This window comes from Ambystoma mexicanum, chromosome 9 (assembly GCF_040938575.1).
Source record: "Ambystoma mexicanum isolate Mex_15411 chromosome 9, UKY_AmexF1_1, whole genome shotgun sequence".
Taxonomy (NCBI): Eukaryota; Metazoa; Chordata; class Amphibia; order Caudata; family Ambystomatidae; genus Ambystoma; species Ambystoma mexicanum.
The window spans coordinates 427,869,243-427,883,944 of record NC_090931.1 but is presented as its reverse complement, the minus strand read 5'-3'; the positions used below and the strand labels follow the sequence as shown (position 1 = coordinate 427,883,944).

Genomic DNA, 14,702 nt, shown 5'->3' with positions numbered 1-14,702 from the left:
TCTCCCTTTTCACACGCACACACAAATACACCTCGTACCCTCAAACCAACTTATCAACGCTGGTCCGCCTCTGCCCTCCTCCTTGCGCACAAACATCGTAATACACTAAAACAACAAGCTAAAATAACCACTACTTCCACTGAGCCAACTAACTATACAGAGCTCCTAATGTTGTCCTTTTATCTCCTTGTTACACATTAAATGACATCATCATCTTCAATCACTCGGAAAGAGTCCCTACACCTGTTTTTCCTCTGTAAAATTCTGCTTTATATCCAAAAGATAATAATAAAAAGAACCTAACTCTCACCACGTGGCCTTACCACACGCTACCCTCACTAGTGCATATCCCACTCCCCCACACACACTACCCCTTGTTATCCCTAGCAAGGGGTGTACTCACTTATGCGTGTTGACCCGAGCTCCTCCATCACGGGGTCCGAATAACGGCCTGCACTCTCCTAGGAGCCGTGCCCCGCTCCATAAAGCAGACAGGAATTCTGTGAAAAGGGCTCCTGCAGACCTCGGCGGGTTGCACGCTTGGGATGAATTGCAGCAGGTGGGCACAGTCCCTTCAGAGAAGTGGCCTGGAAGCCTTTGTCGTCTTGGGGGTCGCTGGTATCACATCAGGGTCAACACATGTAGGAAAGCCCCTCATTACAGAAAAACTACAACCCACTAGGGAAAAAGGCCCAGTACACTTCTTGCAAGGATAACACGTTTTTATGTGCATACAAAAGGAAAAATCTGCAACTCTGCTGCCACGGAACGCTTTGGCAATATCGGCATGTGCAGTACATTATAACAGTAAGCATCATCACTGGTGACTTCATTACATACAGTAGAAACCTGCGCTAATTGGAGAGATCCTACATGTAGGTCCCCTGCTCCATAGGAGATGCCAGACCATTGGTCTCTGCCTCGTCCATCCATCTTCGTCCACGTGGGTGATGTTGCAGCCGTCACTGGCCAACTGATGATCCTGTAACAATTGTAATACTAACTAAGAAAACATATCATGTACATATCTATGTACCCGGTCACCTGACACAAAGCAGACGGGCCCAGGCGGAAAGCTGAGGTCGCACTAACTCACACACACACTTCAGTCAGACAGGCCGGCATTCCTCCAAGGTCTCCCAGCCTCATTCTGGGCTATAATTCCATCCCACCCTGCACCTCACAGCACAAATCACGTGACCTTGGAGTGAAGGCAGACGGGTCCTGCTTTCTGATCTTTTGATCGATCGGGGGTCTAGCAGGTTTTATGGTCGGGGGTCTGGGGTTAGGTACACTGGAATTCAAATCAAAGCAGTTGGGTCTATTAATTTAGGATTAGGGCTGGTAGGGATCCTTCTCATGGGATCGCGCTGTTCGCAGGCACCCATCCCTTTTCCTGTGGCCTTGCAGGGCACATTCTTCCCAGGGCGCGAAGGTTGACAACATTTTAGGACAATGAAGGATTTTATGGATCTGCTTTCTCATCAGTGTGTGTGCTCATGCTCGTGGCCTAGGCCTGCGGTGCTGTCTGCCGCACCACGTTTATTTATTTATTTATTTATTCGTATTTGTTAAGCGCACAGGCAGCCCATAGGGCATCGTGGCGCTGGTTACAGATATGAACATGACTTCTTGTACATACCGAGAAGTCATAACTTAGTTGCAATAGAAAGGTTTGCAGATATGAACATGACTTGTTATACATACATAGGGGTCATAACTTGGATGCAAGAGAAAAGTAGTAGTTATAGGTGTGTAGCTGTGGGTGAGGAGGAGAGAGAGGAGAGGGTGAGCATACACATGATGGGGGAATTAGTTGAACAAAGTGGTTTTCAGTTTTTTTCGGAAGGTGGTGAGAGAGGTTTCTGCTCTGAGCGTGCTAGGTAGTGCGTTCCATAGTTTAGGTGCGATGTAGGGGAAGCTTATTCCACCTGCTTTAGCTCGCTTGATGCGAGGGACCCTAAGTAGGTTAGTGTGGCATTGTCTCGTTGGCCTATTGGTGTGAGATCTAACTAGCGTGTCAGACAGGTATGAAGGTGCAGTCAGGTTAATACATTTGTGTGCGGTGGTAAGTATTTTAAATGTAATGCGCTCTTTAACAGGTAGCCAATGTGCTTCCCTTCTGGCTTTCGCAATGTGGTCTCTTTTAGGTATATTGAGGGCTGCTCTTAGTGCATTATTTTGTGTTATTTGAAGTTTATTGAGATTGGAGTTGGAAGTGCCCGCCAGTAGCGCATTACAATAGTCTAGTTTGGCTCCAATGGTGGCTCTGGCAATGGATAGGCAGTTATCTTTAGTTAGGAATGGTTTGATTGCATTGATAAGCTTGGTGCTCAGGGCGGAAGCAGAGACAATGGAGTTGACTTGCTTCTCCATGGAGAGTGATGCGTCAATGTGGACTCCTAGTGTTTTTACCGAAGGTAGAACTGGGATGACACAATTGTCAATGCAGAAGTTGGTGAAGAGGGGGTCGAGGTTTGTGAGGGTGGGTTTTTGGCCGAGGATGAGGATTTCGGTCTTGTCTCCGTTAAGGCATAGACCGTTTGTGGCCATCCATGCTTGGATGGTGGCGTATATATTCTGGAGGGTGGCTGCGTCCTGGTGGTAGAGTCCTGTGAGCGGGAGGAGTACTTGGGTATCGTCAGCGTAGTTGGTGTATGTGATCCCAAGTGCGTCCAGTTTATCAAAGAGTGGTTTGGTGAAAAGATTATAGAGGGTAGGAGCCGTACATGAGCCCTGAGGGACTCCATACCTGATGGTGGTAGGCTCTGCGTTGGCTGTATTGGAAAACACTTTCATCACTCTACCTTCGAGGAAGGAGGTGATCCAATTTGTGGCTTGTTTAGAGAAATGTGCGGCCTGTGTGAGATGGTTGGTGAGGATGGCGTGGTCGACTAGATCAAATGCCGCTGAGAGGTCTAGGAGGAGCAGAAGGGCCGGCTTGCCTTTGTCTAGGATCAGGGTAATTTGATTCTTAAGATCTAGTAGGGCAGTTTCGGTGCCATGACCTTTGCGGAATCCAGACTGCCTTTTACCTAGGACAGAGTTGTTTTCTATGTAGGCCTGTATCTGCATATGTGCAGCTTTATCAAGGATTTTTAAGAGAAATGGAACCGTAGTAATAGGCCGATAATTGTTAGGTTGAGCAGGGTCCAGGGTTGGTTTCTTTAAGAGTGGGCGTACCCATGCCTCTTTAAGGCTGTCAGGAACATTGCCAGTCTTGAATGAGGCGTTAATGAATGCTGTGATGATTGGTGCGAGGGGGGTCGCACATTCTTTAATGATATTAGGGGGGCATATGTCGCCTTTACATCGAGATGGTTTGAGCTGTTTGAGGATGTGGAGAGTGTCTGACTCGGTGATTGGGGAGAAATCGAATTTGGAGGTGTGCTCGTCTTTGGTGTTATTGACGGAGAGGGTCTGCTGGGTGTGCAGTGCCTTAGAGTGTTCTGCTATTTTATTTTGAAGGAGGTCTATTTTATTTAACATTGCTGTTTGAATGCTGTTACACCAGGTCTCATCCTTAACAATCTCATCTGTGCAAATTGGGGGGATGGTGAGCTCTTTAAAGATGGTGAAGAGCTCTTTTGAGTGGGAGTTGGCTTCCAGGATACGTTTATTGTAGGTTTCTGATTTCGCCTGGAATATGGCATGTTTGTATTTTTTAGAGATACTGAGAAAGTCTACTTTGGTGGTGTCACATGGATTGGCCTGCCATGTTTTGAGGGCTTGGCGTTTGCATTGGCGTAGATTTAATAAGTCCTCCGTGAACCATGAGTTGGAGTGAAACGATTTTTTTGCTTTTTTGTTTTCAAGAGGGGCTGCGGTATTGATGGCGTGGGTGAGTGTGTCTTTGAGGATCTCTGCTAGTATGCAGGGGTCAGAGGAGAACGGTGGCGCTAGGCAAGGGATGTTGAGAAGGGGACGTATATTTTCTGCTGTAAGTTTTTTAGCACTTCTGGCTAGCATGGCCGGTGCTGGTATAAGAGGTGTGGAGTAGGAGGTTATGGGAATGCAGAATTGAAGGCAGTTGTGATCAGTCCATGGAAGGGCTGTGTTGGAGTTGAGGGTGGAGCCACAGTTGTGATCAGCTACCCAATCTAGGATACGGCCTTTGTTGTGGGTCGGGGCAGTGACTATTTGTGTGAATCCTAGATCTGTGAGGTTTCTGGTGAGGGTGATAGCTTCTTTGTCAAGTTTATCATTATATCCAAGGTTAAGGTCTCCTAAAAACAATGTTTTGGAAGTTTGTTTAATGTTTTTTCCAAGAAGATGGTTGACTATGCCTTTGAAGTTATTGGAGGGTCCTGGGGGTCTGTATATGACATGAATGTTTACTGTGTCTTTGGGGGAGAGGGCGAGTTTGGCTGAGAGGATGTCAATGGGGTCTTCCCCTGTGGTAGGAGTCTGTCTTAAGGCTAGGGTGTTTAGCTGTGTGCTACAATATGGCTGCTATTATCTAAGGTGGCTGCTATTCCAACATGCATATTACACCTACAAAATGCACAATAAAGTAATTGTGTGAACGCAGATAAGGGCACCCCCATGTCCCCTGGTCTCTTACATTACTGATAATGGCCTTTGCCTTATTCTAGCGCCTATTATCTGGCGCCTGTCCCCTGTTGTGTACCATGAGGGTGGTGGAAAGTAGTGCATGGTAGCAGAGTCTAGGAGGACCAACGCACTATCCTGTTTAATCCTGTACTAGAAAAGAGAGATCCAGATCAAGAAAGACGTGCTCGGGAGCACAGTTACATCCCAGTGACAGTAATTTATTTGTACCACACAAAGCGGCGATCAAGGCCTAGGTAAAGTGAGTGTGTGAGAATCATGGTCCTAGATGAAGAGGAGAACTAAGAAAAAATACAAGTAATTTCTTGTTTTGATTCAAACTATTGTTTGTTTATTAATCCTTAACCGCTATGGGAACTAAATAAAAACCCTTAAGAACCCAGAATTGGTTTGTTGCTCTATTAGCCTTGGAGTAAATTAGAGTTCACAGGATTTCGGATCAGTTAGTTTCGAATCAGTTGGCGACAGCACGTACCCATGGACACGCCATCAGGCACATGATAGTTTAACAGTCAGTGAAGGATAAAAAAAAAATAATATGTGGTACCCAATCGTAAACTTCCATACTCCTCTTTCATAAGAGGTTTGTGTCAAGAAACGCACTTTGTTGGCGCTTCGTGCGTGATATTCCTGTTGTGGTATGAGGTTGAAACAATTTTGCCTAGTGCACACCTTTTAGCTTAAATGAGGTAAAAGTATTAAGATACTTAGCGGGGTGCAGGGGAGAATATCAACCCTGACACTGGGTTGTACCAAATTATGTGAAAACAGCAGGTGTCCACAACCTTTGTGGAATACTCCCGTCCCTTGCACACCCTTGTAGTTGAAAACACAACCAAATTCTCTTGTGTAATTTCAAAAATAAAACTTTATAAAGGGATGATTTCGTCATCCATGAATTTTGTGCCCCGATTGGGGTTAGTTTAGACGAACAATAATTCAATGTTCAATTTGTGTCAGTTCATAACCAACATATATAACCTAAAGTAAACTGATTTTACAGTACATGGTATTCATAGTAACTATTTTTCATAGTCCAGACAACCAAACATTTACATTTACAGTTCAAATGACCTATAGTAGACAATTTGTACTTGATTTTAACTCCTAATCCAATGTTCACAGTGATATGTGATATGCGTCTTAGCAGGCAGAGTCAAAGTCTTCAAGGTACAGTATGCTTTACGTGTTTCGGGGCGAATAGAACCCCTTCTTCAGAAGATGTCTACTAGACGTGTTTTTTCTTCAATTTATCTGTATCGACAGTAAAAAGTATATTGTTATTTTAATCATAATGATACATCATAATCCCTGTCTGTCATGACTGGATTTTTCTTAATGTATAATCACCTGTTCATTTCTTAGTGTGGTCTCTATTTGAGATTTAAGTTCCATCTCGATCAGTATATCTTTGTCAATCCTAAAAAAATATATATAGAAAAATATAAAAAGGGTATAGGTGATTACCTGATCAGTAGGTCGTAGTCAGGATTTTGGATAATCTCCCACTTTGTTTAAGCTCTATAATCCTGTAGTGGGTCTTAGCAGCACGATCAGTGAAAACATGGGCCCTGTAAACGGAAAGAGGTTTCTCAGGGGCTATTCTTATCAGTTAACGAAATCCTATAGAATAATTCTATGTGGTGAGTATAAAGTTCTAACTTAGCTTACCTCAAGAGAGGACGCCTTTGTGCATGTATCCTGTGTTGAAATTCATACGAACGGCAACTGAACAAAATGGCCGTCCTGATGTTTATATAGCATATTGACGTCAATGCGTGTCAACGTCGTGACGTCACAGTGTTTACTTTTGACGCGATACAATGTGTGGTATTAACAGAACAGGGTAGAGTCTTAAAGGCTAAATTGGAATCTGTATTCTGAACATATAAGGTGGTAAGTAATGTAGGTCCCTTGTGTTTTGACATGAATCTAGAATAGTATTTAGAATTATCGTCGACTCGTGATTAGAGGAAAAAATCCAGCATGCTCACAGTCTATCTATTGTTGAAACTGAGTGTATTTCTTCTATGTCAATTGATTACAATCGTGTGGCATCAATGTGGGTGTATGTATACATTTCATTGTTTCAAGAAGAAAAAGATAAAGAAATGGAAATACAAGTCCTATCAAGTATTGATGGTGTTGAGAACACAAACAATCTAATAGTCTAGATGTATTTGCAACCAAAGAGACTGTTCCTTAGATGGTAAGGGAGCTGTACTTGTATTAGATATTTGTAAACATCAACTAAAAAATTTGTGTAAGTACAGCTGGTCATCAAAAAATATTTGAAAGTATGGCAGTAAGCTCATGAGGAAGCTTATAAGAAAACACCCAAATTAAATTCTTCATTCATACCGTTGGGAGAAAGACTATTCAGTTTTTCAATCCAATGCAATTCTCTCTGCCCCATGCGTCTGTCATGGTCACCCCCTCTAGGTAATTTTTTCACTTCCTCCAGAATAATTACTTTAAGTTGGGCTACTGTGTGTTTATTCAAAGAAAAGTGTCTAGCGACAGGAGATTGGATACTGTTTGGTTCGGAAATTGCTCTTGTGTTCATTCCATCTTTCTTTAGCTTTCCTGATGGTTTGACCTACGTAAAAAAATACCGCAGGGGCAACTGAGACCATAGATTACTGATTTGGTGTCGCATGTGGTATAATGATTCAATCGAATTTTTTGTCCACTGTTGGGGTGCCTCACATAGCTACCCTTCATCACATTGTTACAGTTACCGCAATTTAAGCACGGAAATGTGCCTGTCTTCTTCTTCTTCAAAGTCCGTTGTTTGTCTTGTTTGATCTTTTCTGCTTTCACTAGTTCGTCTTTGAAGTTCCTTCCCCTCTTGTATGCAATTAAGGGAGGTTTTGGGAATAGTCTGTCCAGTTGTGGATCCATTTTGATAATGTTCCAATTTTTCTTGATAATTCTGGTAATGTGATGACTTTGTGCAGAATATCTCAAAGTATGGAGAAATGGAATGTCCTTTGATTTGTTCTTATTTATAAGGAGATCCTTTCTTTCAAGTCTATCGACTTTGTCTTTAGCCTTTTCAATGATGTCACTAGGGTAGCCTCTTTGTCTATACTTCTCGGCCAGCAGCTGGTTTTCTTGTTGTAGTGTCGTAGTGTCTGACGTTATTCTTTTAAGCCGTAAGAACTGGCTATATGGTAAGTTATTCCTTAGATGATCAGGATGATGGCTCAAGTAGTGTAATGAGTTGTTCACATCTGTCGGTTTGTGATAAACATTCGTAATTATCACTCCATCTGGTCCAATCCACAGTTCAACGTCTAGAAAGTGTAGTTTGGGTTTTCCCACCTCCATTGTAAATTTAATCCGATTGTGAAGGTGATTAATGAATGTCAAAAAAGTTTGTAGATCATCTTTTGAACCTCTCCACACGACAAAAATGCCGTCTATGTAACGTTTCCATGTTATTAGGTTCTGTTGCCATTGTTGTACATTAAGTATCTGTTTGCTCTCTAAATGAAACATAAACAGATTAGCATACCCCGGGGCCATCGAAGAGCCCATAGACGTACCTGATGCTTGTAGATAGAATTGTGATTTGTTTCTGAAATAATTATTAACCAGTATAATCTTACTGAGTTCCAGAATAAAAGTTTTGTTGGCTTCACAATTGTTGTTCAGCAATGCCCACTCTAGTGCTTCCAATCCGTCCTGATGCGGAATCGATGTATATAAACTCTGTACATCGAAGGAGATTAGTGTGTCGTCCGCCTTGATGGTTGTAAGTGTAGCAAGATGGTTGAGAAAATCCGTAGTGTCCTTCAAATAGGTGCTAGTACTCTGAACTATGGGTTGCAAGGCTTTATCCACATAGGTTGCAAGGGGGTTGAAAATGCTATTAGTTCCCGCAACAATGGGTCTCATAGGTGGAGTTTGTAATACCTTATGTATTTTGGGGAGTCCATAAAAGACAGGAGTGATCGGATGTTCATTAGTTAGAAATGTTCTAGTTTTCTCAGAGATCCATTCATTTTCCAAGGCTTGATCCAATACAGTTTTCAACATAGCTGTGATGTCTGTAATAGGATCCTGGTCAATTTTAATGTATGTGTCTTGATCTGCCAATAGTTCGTTGATTTTAGTGTCGTAGTAGGTGGTATCCATAATGACTATTGCGCCTCCCTTGTCAGCCGGTTTTAGAGTCAGGCTCCGATCATCTGCTATTTCTTTTATAATTAAACTTTGTCGTCTCCTGATATTGTAGTACTTGGAATTTGTAAAGTGTACCCTTCTGAAATCCTTAAGTACTTGTTCTTCAAAAATCTTAATGGTCAAATTATTGATTTGTGGGTCAAAATAACTCTTTGGTTTGATTTCCAAATATTTATGTTCCTTCTGTGGATATTCCATTCCTGTCGGTGTATCGAAAAATAACTTCAGTCTCATTTTCCGTGCAAGTCTATGTAGGTTAATTTTTTCTTCCAACAGATTCGAGTTTTGAGTAGGTACAAAAGATAAACCAAGATTTAGTGTGTCTATTTCGTCACTTGTAAGATTTTTCTGTGATTAACGATCAGCTGTTCGGTTTTTGTCTTGGTCTTAGGTTTCTTGAGGCTTCTTCTCTTTGCCTTTTTTCTAAAAAAGGAATCGGTGGGGTGTTAGATGTAGTGGCTTCTTCAGATGTGTGTATTATAGTAGTAGAGGGTTGATTTGTTCTTGTGTTGATGGTTTCTTCTCCACTAGTTGGGATCTCACTGCTGGGGTCGCTTCAAAGACGAACTAGTGAAAGCAGAAAAGATCAAACAAGACAAACAACGGACTTTGAAGAAGAAGAAGACAGGCACATTTCCGTGCTTAAATTGCGGTAACTGTAACAATGTGATGAAGGGTAGCTATGTGAGGCACCCCAACAGTGGACAAAAAATTCGATTGAATCATTATACCACATGCGACACCAAATCAGTAATCTATGGTCTCAGTTGCCCCTGCGGTATTTTTTTACGTAGGTCAAACCATCAGGAAAGCTAAAGAAAGATGGAATGAACACAAGAGCAATTTCCGAACCAACAGTATCAAATCTCCTGTCGCTAGACACTTTTCTTTGAATAAACACACAGTAGCCCAACTTAAAGTAATTATTCTGGAGGAAGTGAAAAAATTACCTAGAGGGGGTGACCATGACAGACGCATGGGGCAGAGAGAATTGCATTGGATTGAAAAACTGAATAGTCTTTCTCCCAACGGTATGAAAGAAGAATTTAATTTGGGTGTTTTCTTATAAGCTTCCTCATGAGCTTACTGCCATACTTTCAAATATTTTTTGATGACCAGCTGTACTAACACAAATTTTTTAGTTGATGTTTACAAATATCTAATACAAGTACAGCTCCCTTACCATCTAAGGAACAGTCTCTTTGGTTGCAAATACATCTAGACTATTAGATTGTTTGTGTTCTCAACACCATCAATACTTGATAGGACTTGTATTTCCATTTCTTTATCTTTTTCTTCTTGAAACAATGAAATGTATACATACACCCACATTGGTGCCACACGATTGTAATCAATTGACATAGAAGAAATACACTCAGTTTCAACAATGGATAGACTGTGAGCATGCTGGATTTTTTCCTCTAATCACGAGTCGACGATAATTCTAAATACTATTCTAGATTCATGTCAAAACACAAGGGACCTACATTACTTACCACCTTATATGTTCAGAATACAGATTCCAATTTAGCCTTTAAGACTCTACCCTGTTCTGTTAATACCACACATTGTATCGCGTCAAAAGTAAACACTGTGACGTCACGACGTTGACACGCATTGACGTCAATACGCTATATAAACATCAGGATGGCCATTTTGTTCAGTTGCCGTTCGTATGAATTTCAACACAGGATACATGCACAAAGGCGTCCCCTCTTGAGGTAAGCTATGTTAGAACTTTATACTCACCACATAGAATTATTCTATAGGATTTCGTTAACTGATATGAATAGCCCCTGAGAAACCTCTTTCCGTTTACAGGGCCCACGTTTTCATTGATCGTGCTGCTAAGACCCACTACAGGATTATAGAGCTTAAACAAAGTGGGAGATTATCCAAAATCCTGACTACGACCTACTGATCAGGTAATCACCTATACCCTTTCTCTAATGGACATGTTTGAGAATGCAAACATGGCTGCAGTTATCTAACATCTTTACTTCTCATAACGGTAGGGATTTGCAACCCCCTTTTTATATTTTTCTATGTATATTTTTTTAGGATTGACAAAGATATACTGATCAAGATGGAACTTAAATCTCAAATAGAGACCACACTAAGAAATGAACAGGTGATTATACATTAAGAAAAATCCAGTCATGACAGACAGGGATTATGATGTATCATTATGATTAAAATAACAATATACTTTTTACTGTCGATACAGATAAATTGAAGAAAAAACACGTCTAGTAGACATCTTCTGAAGAAGGGGTTCTATTCGCCCCGAAACGCGTAAAGCATACTGTACCTTGAAGACTTTGACTCTGCCTGCTAAGACGCATATCACATATCACTGTGAACATTGGATTAGGAGTTAAAATCAAGTACAAATTGTCTACTATAAGTCATTTGAACTGTAAATGTAAATGTTTGGTTGTCTGGACTATGAAAAATAGTTACTATGAATACCATGTACTGTAAAATCAGTTTACTTTAGGTTATATATGTTGGTTATGAACTGATACAAATTGAACGTTGAATTATTGTTCGTCTAAACTAACCCCAATCGGGGCACAAAATTCATGGATGACGAAATCATCCCTTTTATAAAGTTTTATTTTTGAAATTACACAAGAGAATTTGGTTGTGTTTTCAACTACAAGGGTGTGCAAGGGACGTGGTATGAGGTTGAGCCATGATGATCAGCACATGACGTACAGCCAGGCTAGTGCAACGCCAAAATGAAGCCTGGTGCACCCACAAGAGAATGGAAAACCCCGGGGGCAACACTGTACCACCCTCCCTGTGCCATACCAGCAGTCACCCAGATTGTGATGCAGAGACCGTGCAAGTACTGTGCTGGGGTACCGGGATCAATTATAAAATCAGAAGGATGTGGATCAGAAAGTGGATCCCAAGGAAAGGCAACTCAACAGCAAGGAGCAAGACTGGCAGCATAGGCGAGCTAGGCAGAAGGGGGTGAAGAATGAGGGAAATTAATCGGAGGGAGGAACAGGCACAGGGAAGAGCTCCTAAGAACAACTAGATGGAGAAAAGTAGAAACGGCAGGAGCAAGCACAACGGAGAAGTTGAGATGCATCGAGCAGTCTCTGAATGCAACTCTTATGGAGCTGGCACCAGAACGAGACTGTGGAGCGTTGCGCATAGCACGTGCCCAGCTAGATGACGGTGGTCCCCGGTGCATGCACTCAGCGTCCAAGATGGCGGTACCCAGGGTTATGGCCGTGAGCGCTGCAGAATGCAATGGTTGCCAAAGAACCGAGGAACCATGTGTTGCCGCAGTTGCCATCTGGCATACAGGCTCCAAGCACCACGTAGCTGTTATCCCTCCCTCCCCCCTCCAATGAGCCCATACCGTGGCCTATGGTGGCGCAGCGCGACAGCTGGAAGCAGTGTGTATGGTAGTCTCATTAATGTAGGTTATTTTAATCCATAGTTTCATCCCAATCGCTAACACCCTTATGTCGGGCATCCTTCAGCACTGCAATGGCTAAATTAGAACTATCACATAGCTATTTTGAGGGTGGAGATGCTGATGTTGGTGTGCTCTTTAGGTGCTGCTTTTTAGCTAATATCTGTTGACAATCTCTTGCACACTGTGGCTGGGATCATAAGGAAGCCTAATGAAGAGAAACTTAAAGACCATTTGATGTGTTTGGTATTTTCATGTTCCTTTGTAAATGTTCATGTTCATTTATAAAGTTAATTTGTAAAATATAAAAAGCCTAAATGTTAGAATGACTAAACCTTATTTTGCATTGGTTATCTAGTGTCTTATACAATGTGTATTCTCATCCGAGCTATCTGCACTGAATTTTAAGGTTTGTCCCTAGTCAAGTTTTTTTTCCTTTTTCTATATTCAGGTGAAGTTGTGCTTCCAGGCTCCGAAGACCCCCTCTGCAAAATCTGCATGGACTCTCCAATTGACTGTGTCCTCCTGGAGTGTGGACATATGGTTACATGCACTAAGTGTGGGAAGCGCATGAGTGAGTGTCCCATCTGCCGGCAGTATGTGGTTCGAGCTGTTCACGTCTTCCGGTCATGACAAAGAAAGAGTAGCAAGGATGTGAAAGAGACCGAACATGAACTTTGAACCAACTTGAAATAAAGTTGATATTTTGAATGCGAAATTGCTAGTAAAAGCACAAACCTGGCAATTTTGAGGTGTGGAGTTCTGGCATTAGGGCACATATACTCCTATAAATCTTGTGGTTCTTTAATCAGGCATCTTGTGTTCTTGTTTGGGAGAGGGATTTCAATTGCGTGCTGGATTTTGACATGCACATGATGTTTGATTAATGCCCAAAGAATATTTTCTCTCTATCATCTAATACACATGCACATCATTCCATAGTTATTCTGTGCCTTTGGGAGGGCGTAGTCTTTTGACATGCGACAACCCTTCTGCATCATGATAGCTAATTTTGCAGCGAAACAAAAATATGATAAAATAACTGGTTTAATTGGTGGAATAAAATTCCACTTCATCCCTACAGCTAAAACCAGCGTTCATTTACGAAACAGCAAACCTCTTTGAGGGTTTGTTGCTCTGGCTAAATATATTTCTGGACTCCTAGTCTTTTTACATTCTTGTGCCTTAGGAAATGTATAAACCAGAGCCAGTAGCCTCTAAAATCAGTTGATTAGTGAAATGGACAAGGAATTGTATTTTGTTGCAGAAGGGACTCCTGTAAAGGCCTGTGGGAGGAAGAAGGGAAGCCAAGGACATTGCCTTGTTCTTGCATGATCATTTCTCACCATAGTGCCTGTGAGAAACTGATATCTTGCCCAATCTTCTTCTTCGGCAATGGGATCAGTTTTTACTAATCTGATGCAGATTGTATGCCTCCTGAGCCTTTCTATTAAAAATGTTATTTGTGCTAATAAATGGAGGGAAAAGTTGGGATGAATCGTCTGTTATCTTTTTTTGCTGCTAATTTTGATTGAGATGGGCTGTAGAGCAAAGTGCTCTCCAATAGTTGCAATAGTTCATTGGAAAAAAAAATCTACTTTATATCTCTTGAACAGTTTCTGCTGTAGGGACAGTTTTAAGGATGAAGTTGGTTGGGCAATCTTGCATTTTATAAATTGTGGGGCCAAGGAAGCCATCTTCAACGTTCCTAAGAAGAAACAAGGTTGAAATAATTTACCTGCCTTGACTGCTGAAAACTGGTATTGGGGTATGCATGAGGAGGTTGGGAGAATCGCAAAATGTTCTTATACAACCCAATATTTTGAATCTTTGAATATTAAAAATGCAACACCATTCCCTACCTATGTGTGGGAATACTTTTGTTGAAGAGCCAATTTTGCATTTATTGTAACATTTCACTTTGGATCTCTTTATGTGGTTTGAAGCCGTGTCAGAGTAAAAAACATGTATTAATCTTGTCGGTGCTGGACAGCCTCACTGCCATGGCCTCTCCAACTTCTGCGGGTAGTTAGGGGGAATGCAGCCCACCTGCATGCAAGCCATTATCTGCATGGCAGGAGTGAGTGCCTTTCAATGCTGCTCTGTCCTTCTGTTTTGGTGCGTCCTGTGTGATGCTCCTTTAGCTTGCGTCACTTCTCCTGAGAGAGGAGACCCTTTCCATGAGGCTACGGAGGTGCAGCCGCTCACCAATAGCCCCCCTAGGGGTGGTAACTTGCGGTAGTACCTCATGGGGAGGAATTACCCTCCTCGGGCGAAGGACATGAGTCCGGGACATGACCCTTTAGCTCCTGATCCCATAGGGTAACACCAAAACCATCTTTACCTATGATACAGTCTGAAACAATGTGTTATGATAAGTGGCAGATAATCTCTCTGTAATAAATACATGGACGAAGAAGATCGCAAGCAAGGGGCCATCAAGTGGAAAGAGTGCTCACCAGATGTTGTCAATCGAACTGATGTTGAGCTGGGCCTGTTCCCG

General features: G+C 41.9%; 1 protein-coding gene across 4 annotated transcripts in view; it reads left to right on the top strand.

Annotated features, from left to right (window-relative positions):
- The window catches only part of RFFL (ring finger and FYVE like domain containing E3 ubiquitin protein ligase), a 799,537-nt gene extending 785,846 nt beyond the window's left edge, over positions 1–13,691 (top strand). For all 4 annotated transcript variants that reach the window (XM_069614893.1, XM_069614894.1, XM_069614896.1 and 1 more), the window contains one exon: positions 12,651–13,691. In XM_069614893.1, the coding sequence (XP_069470994.1) occupies positions 12,651–12,832 (182 nt within the window). In that variant the 3' untranslated portion in view covers positions 12,833–13,691. The remainder of the gene's footprint in view (positions 1–12,650) is intronic.
- Positions 13,692–14,702: the final 1,011 nt, after the last annotated feature.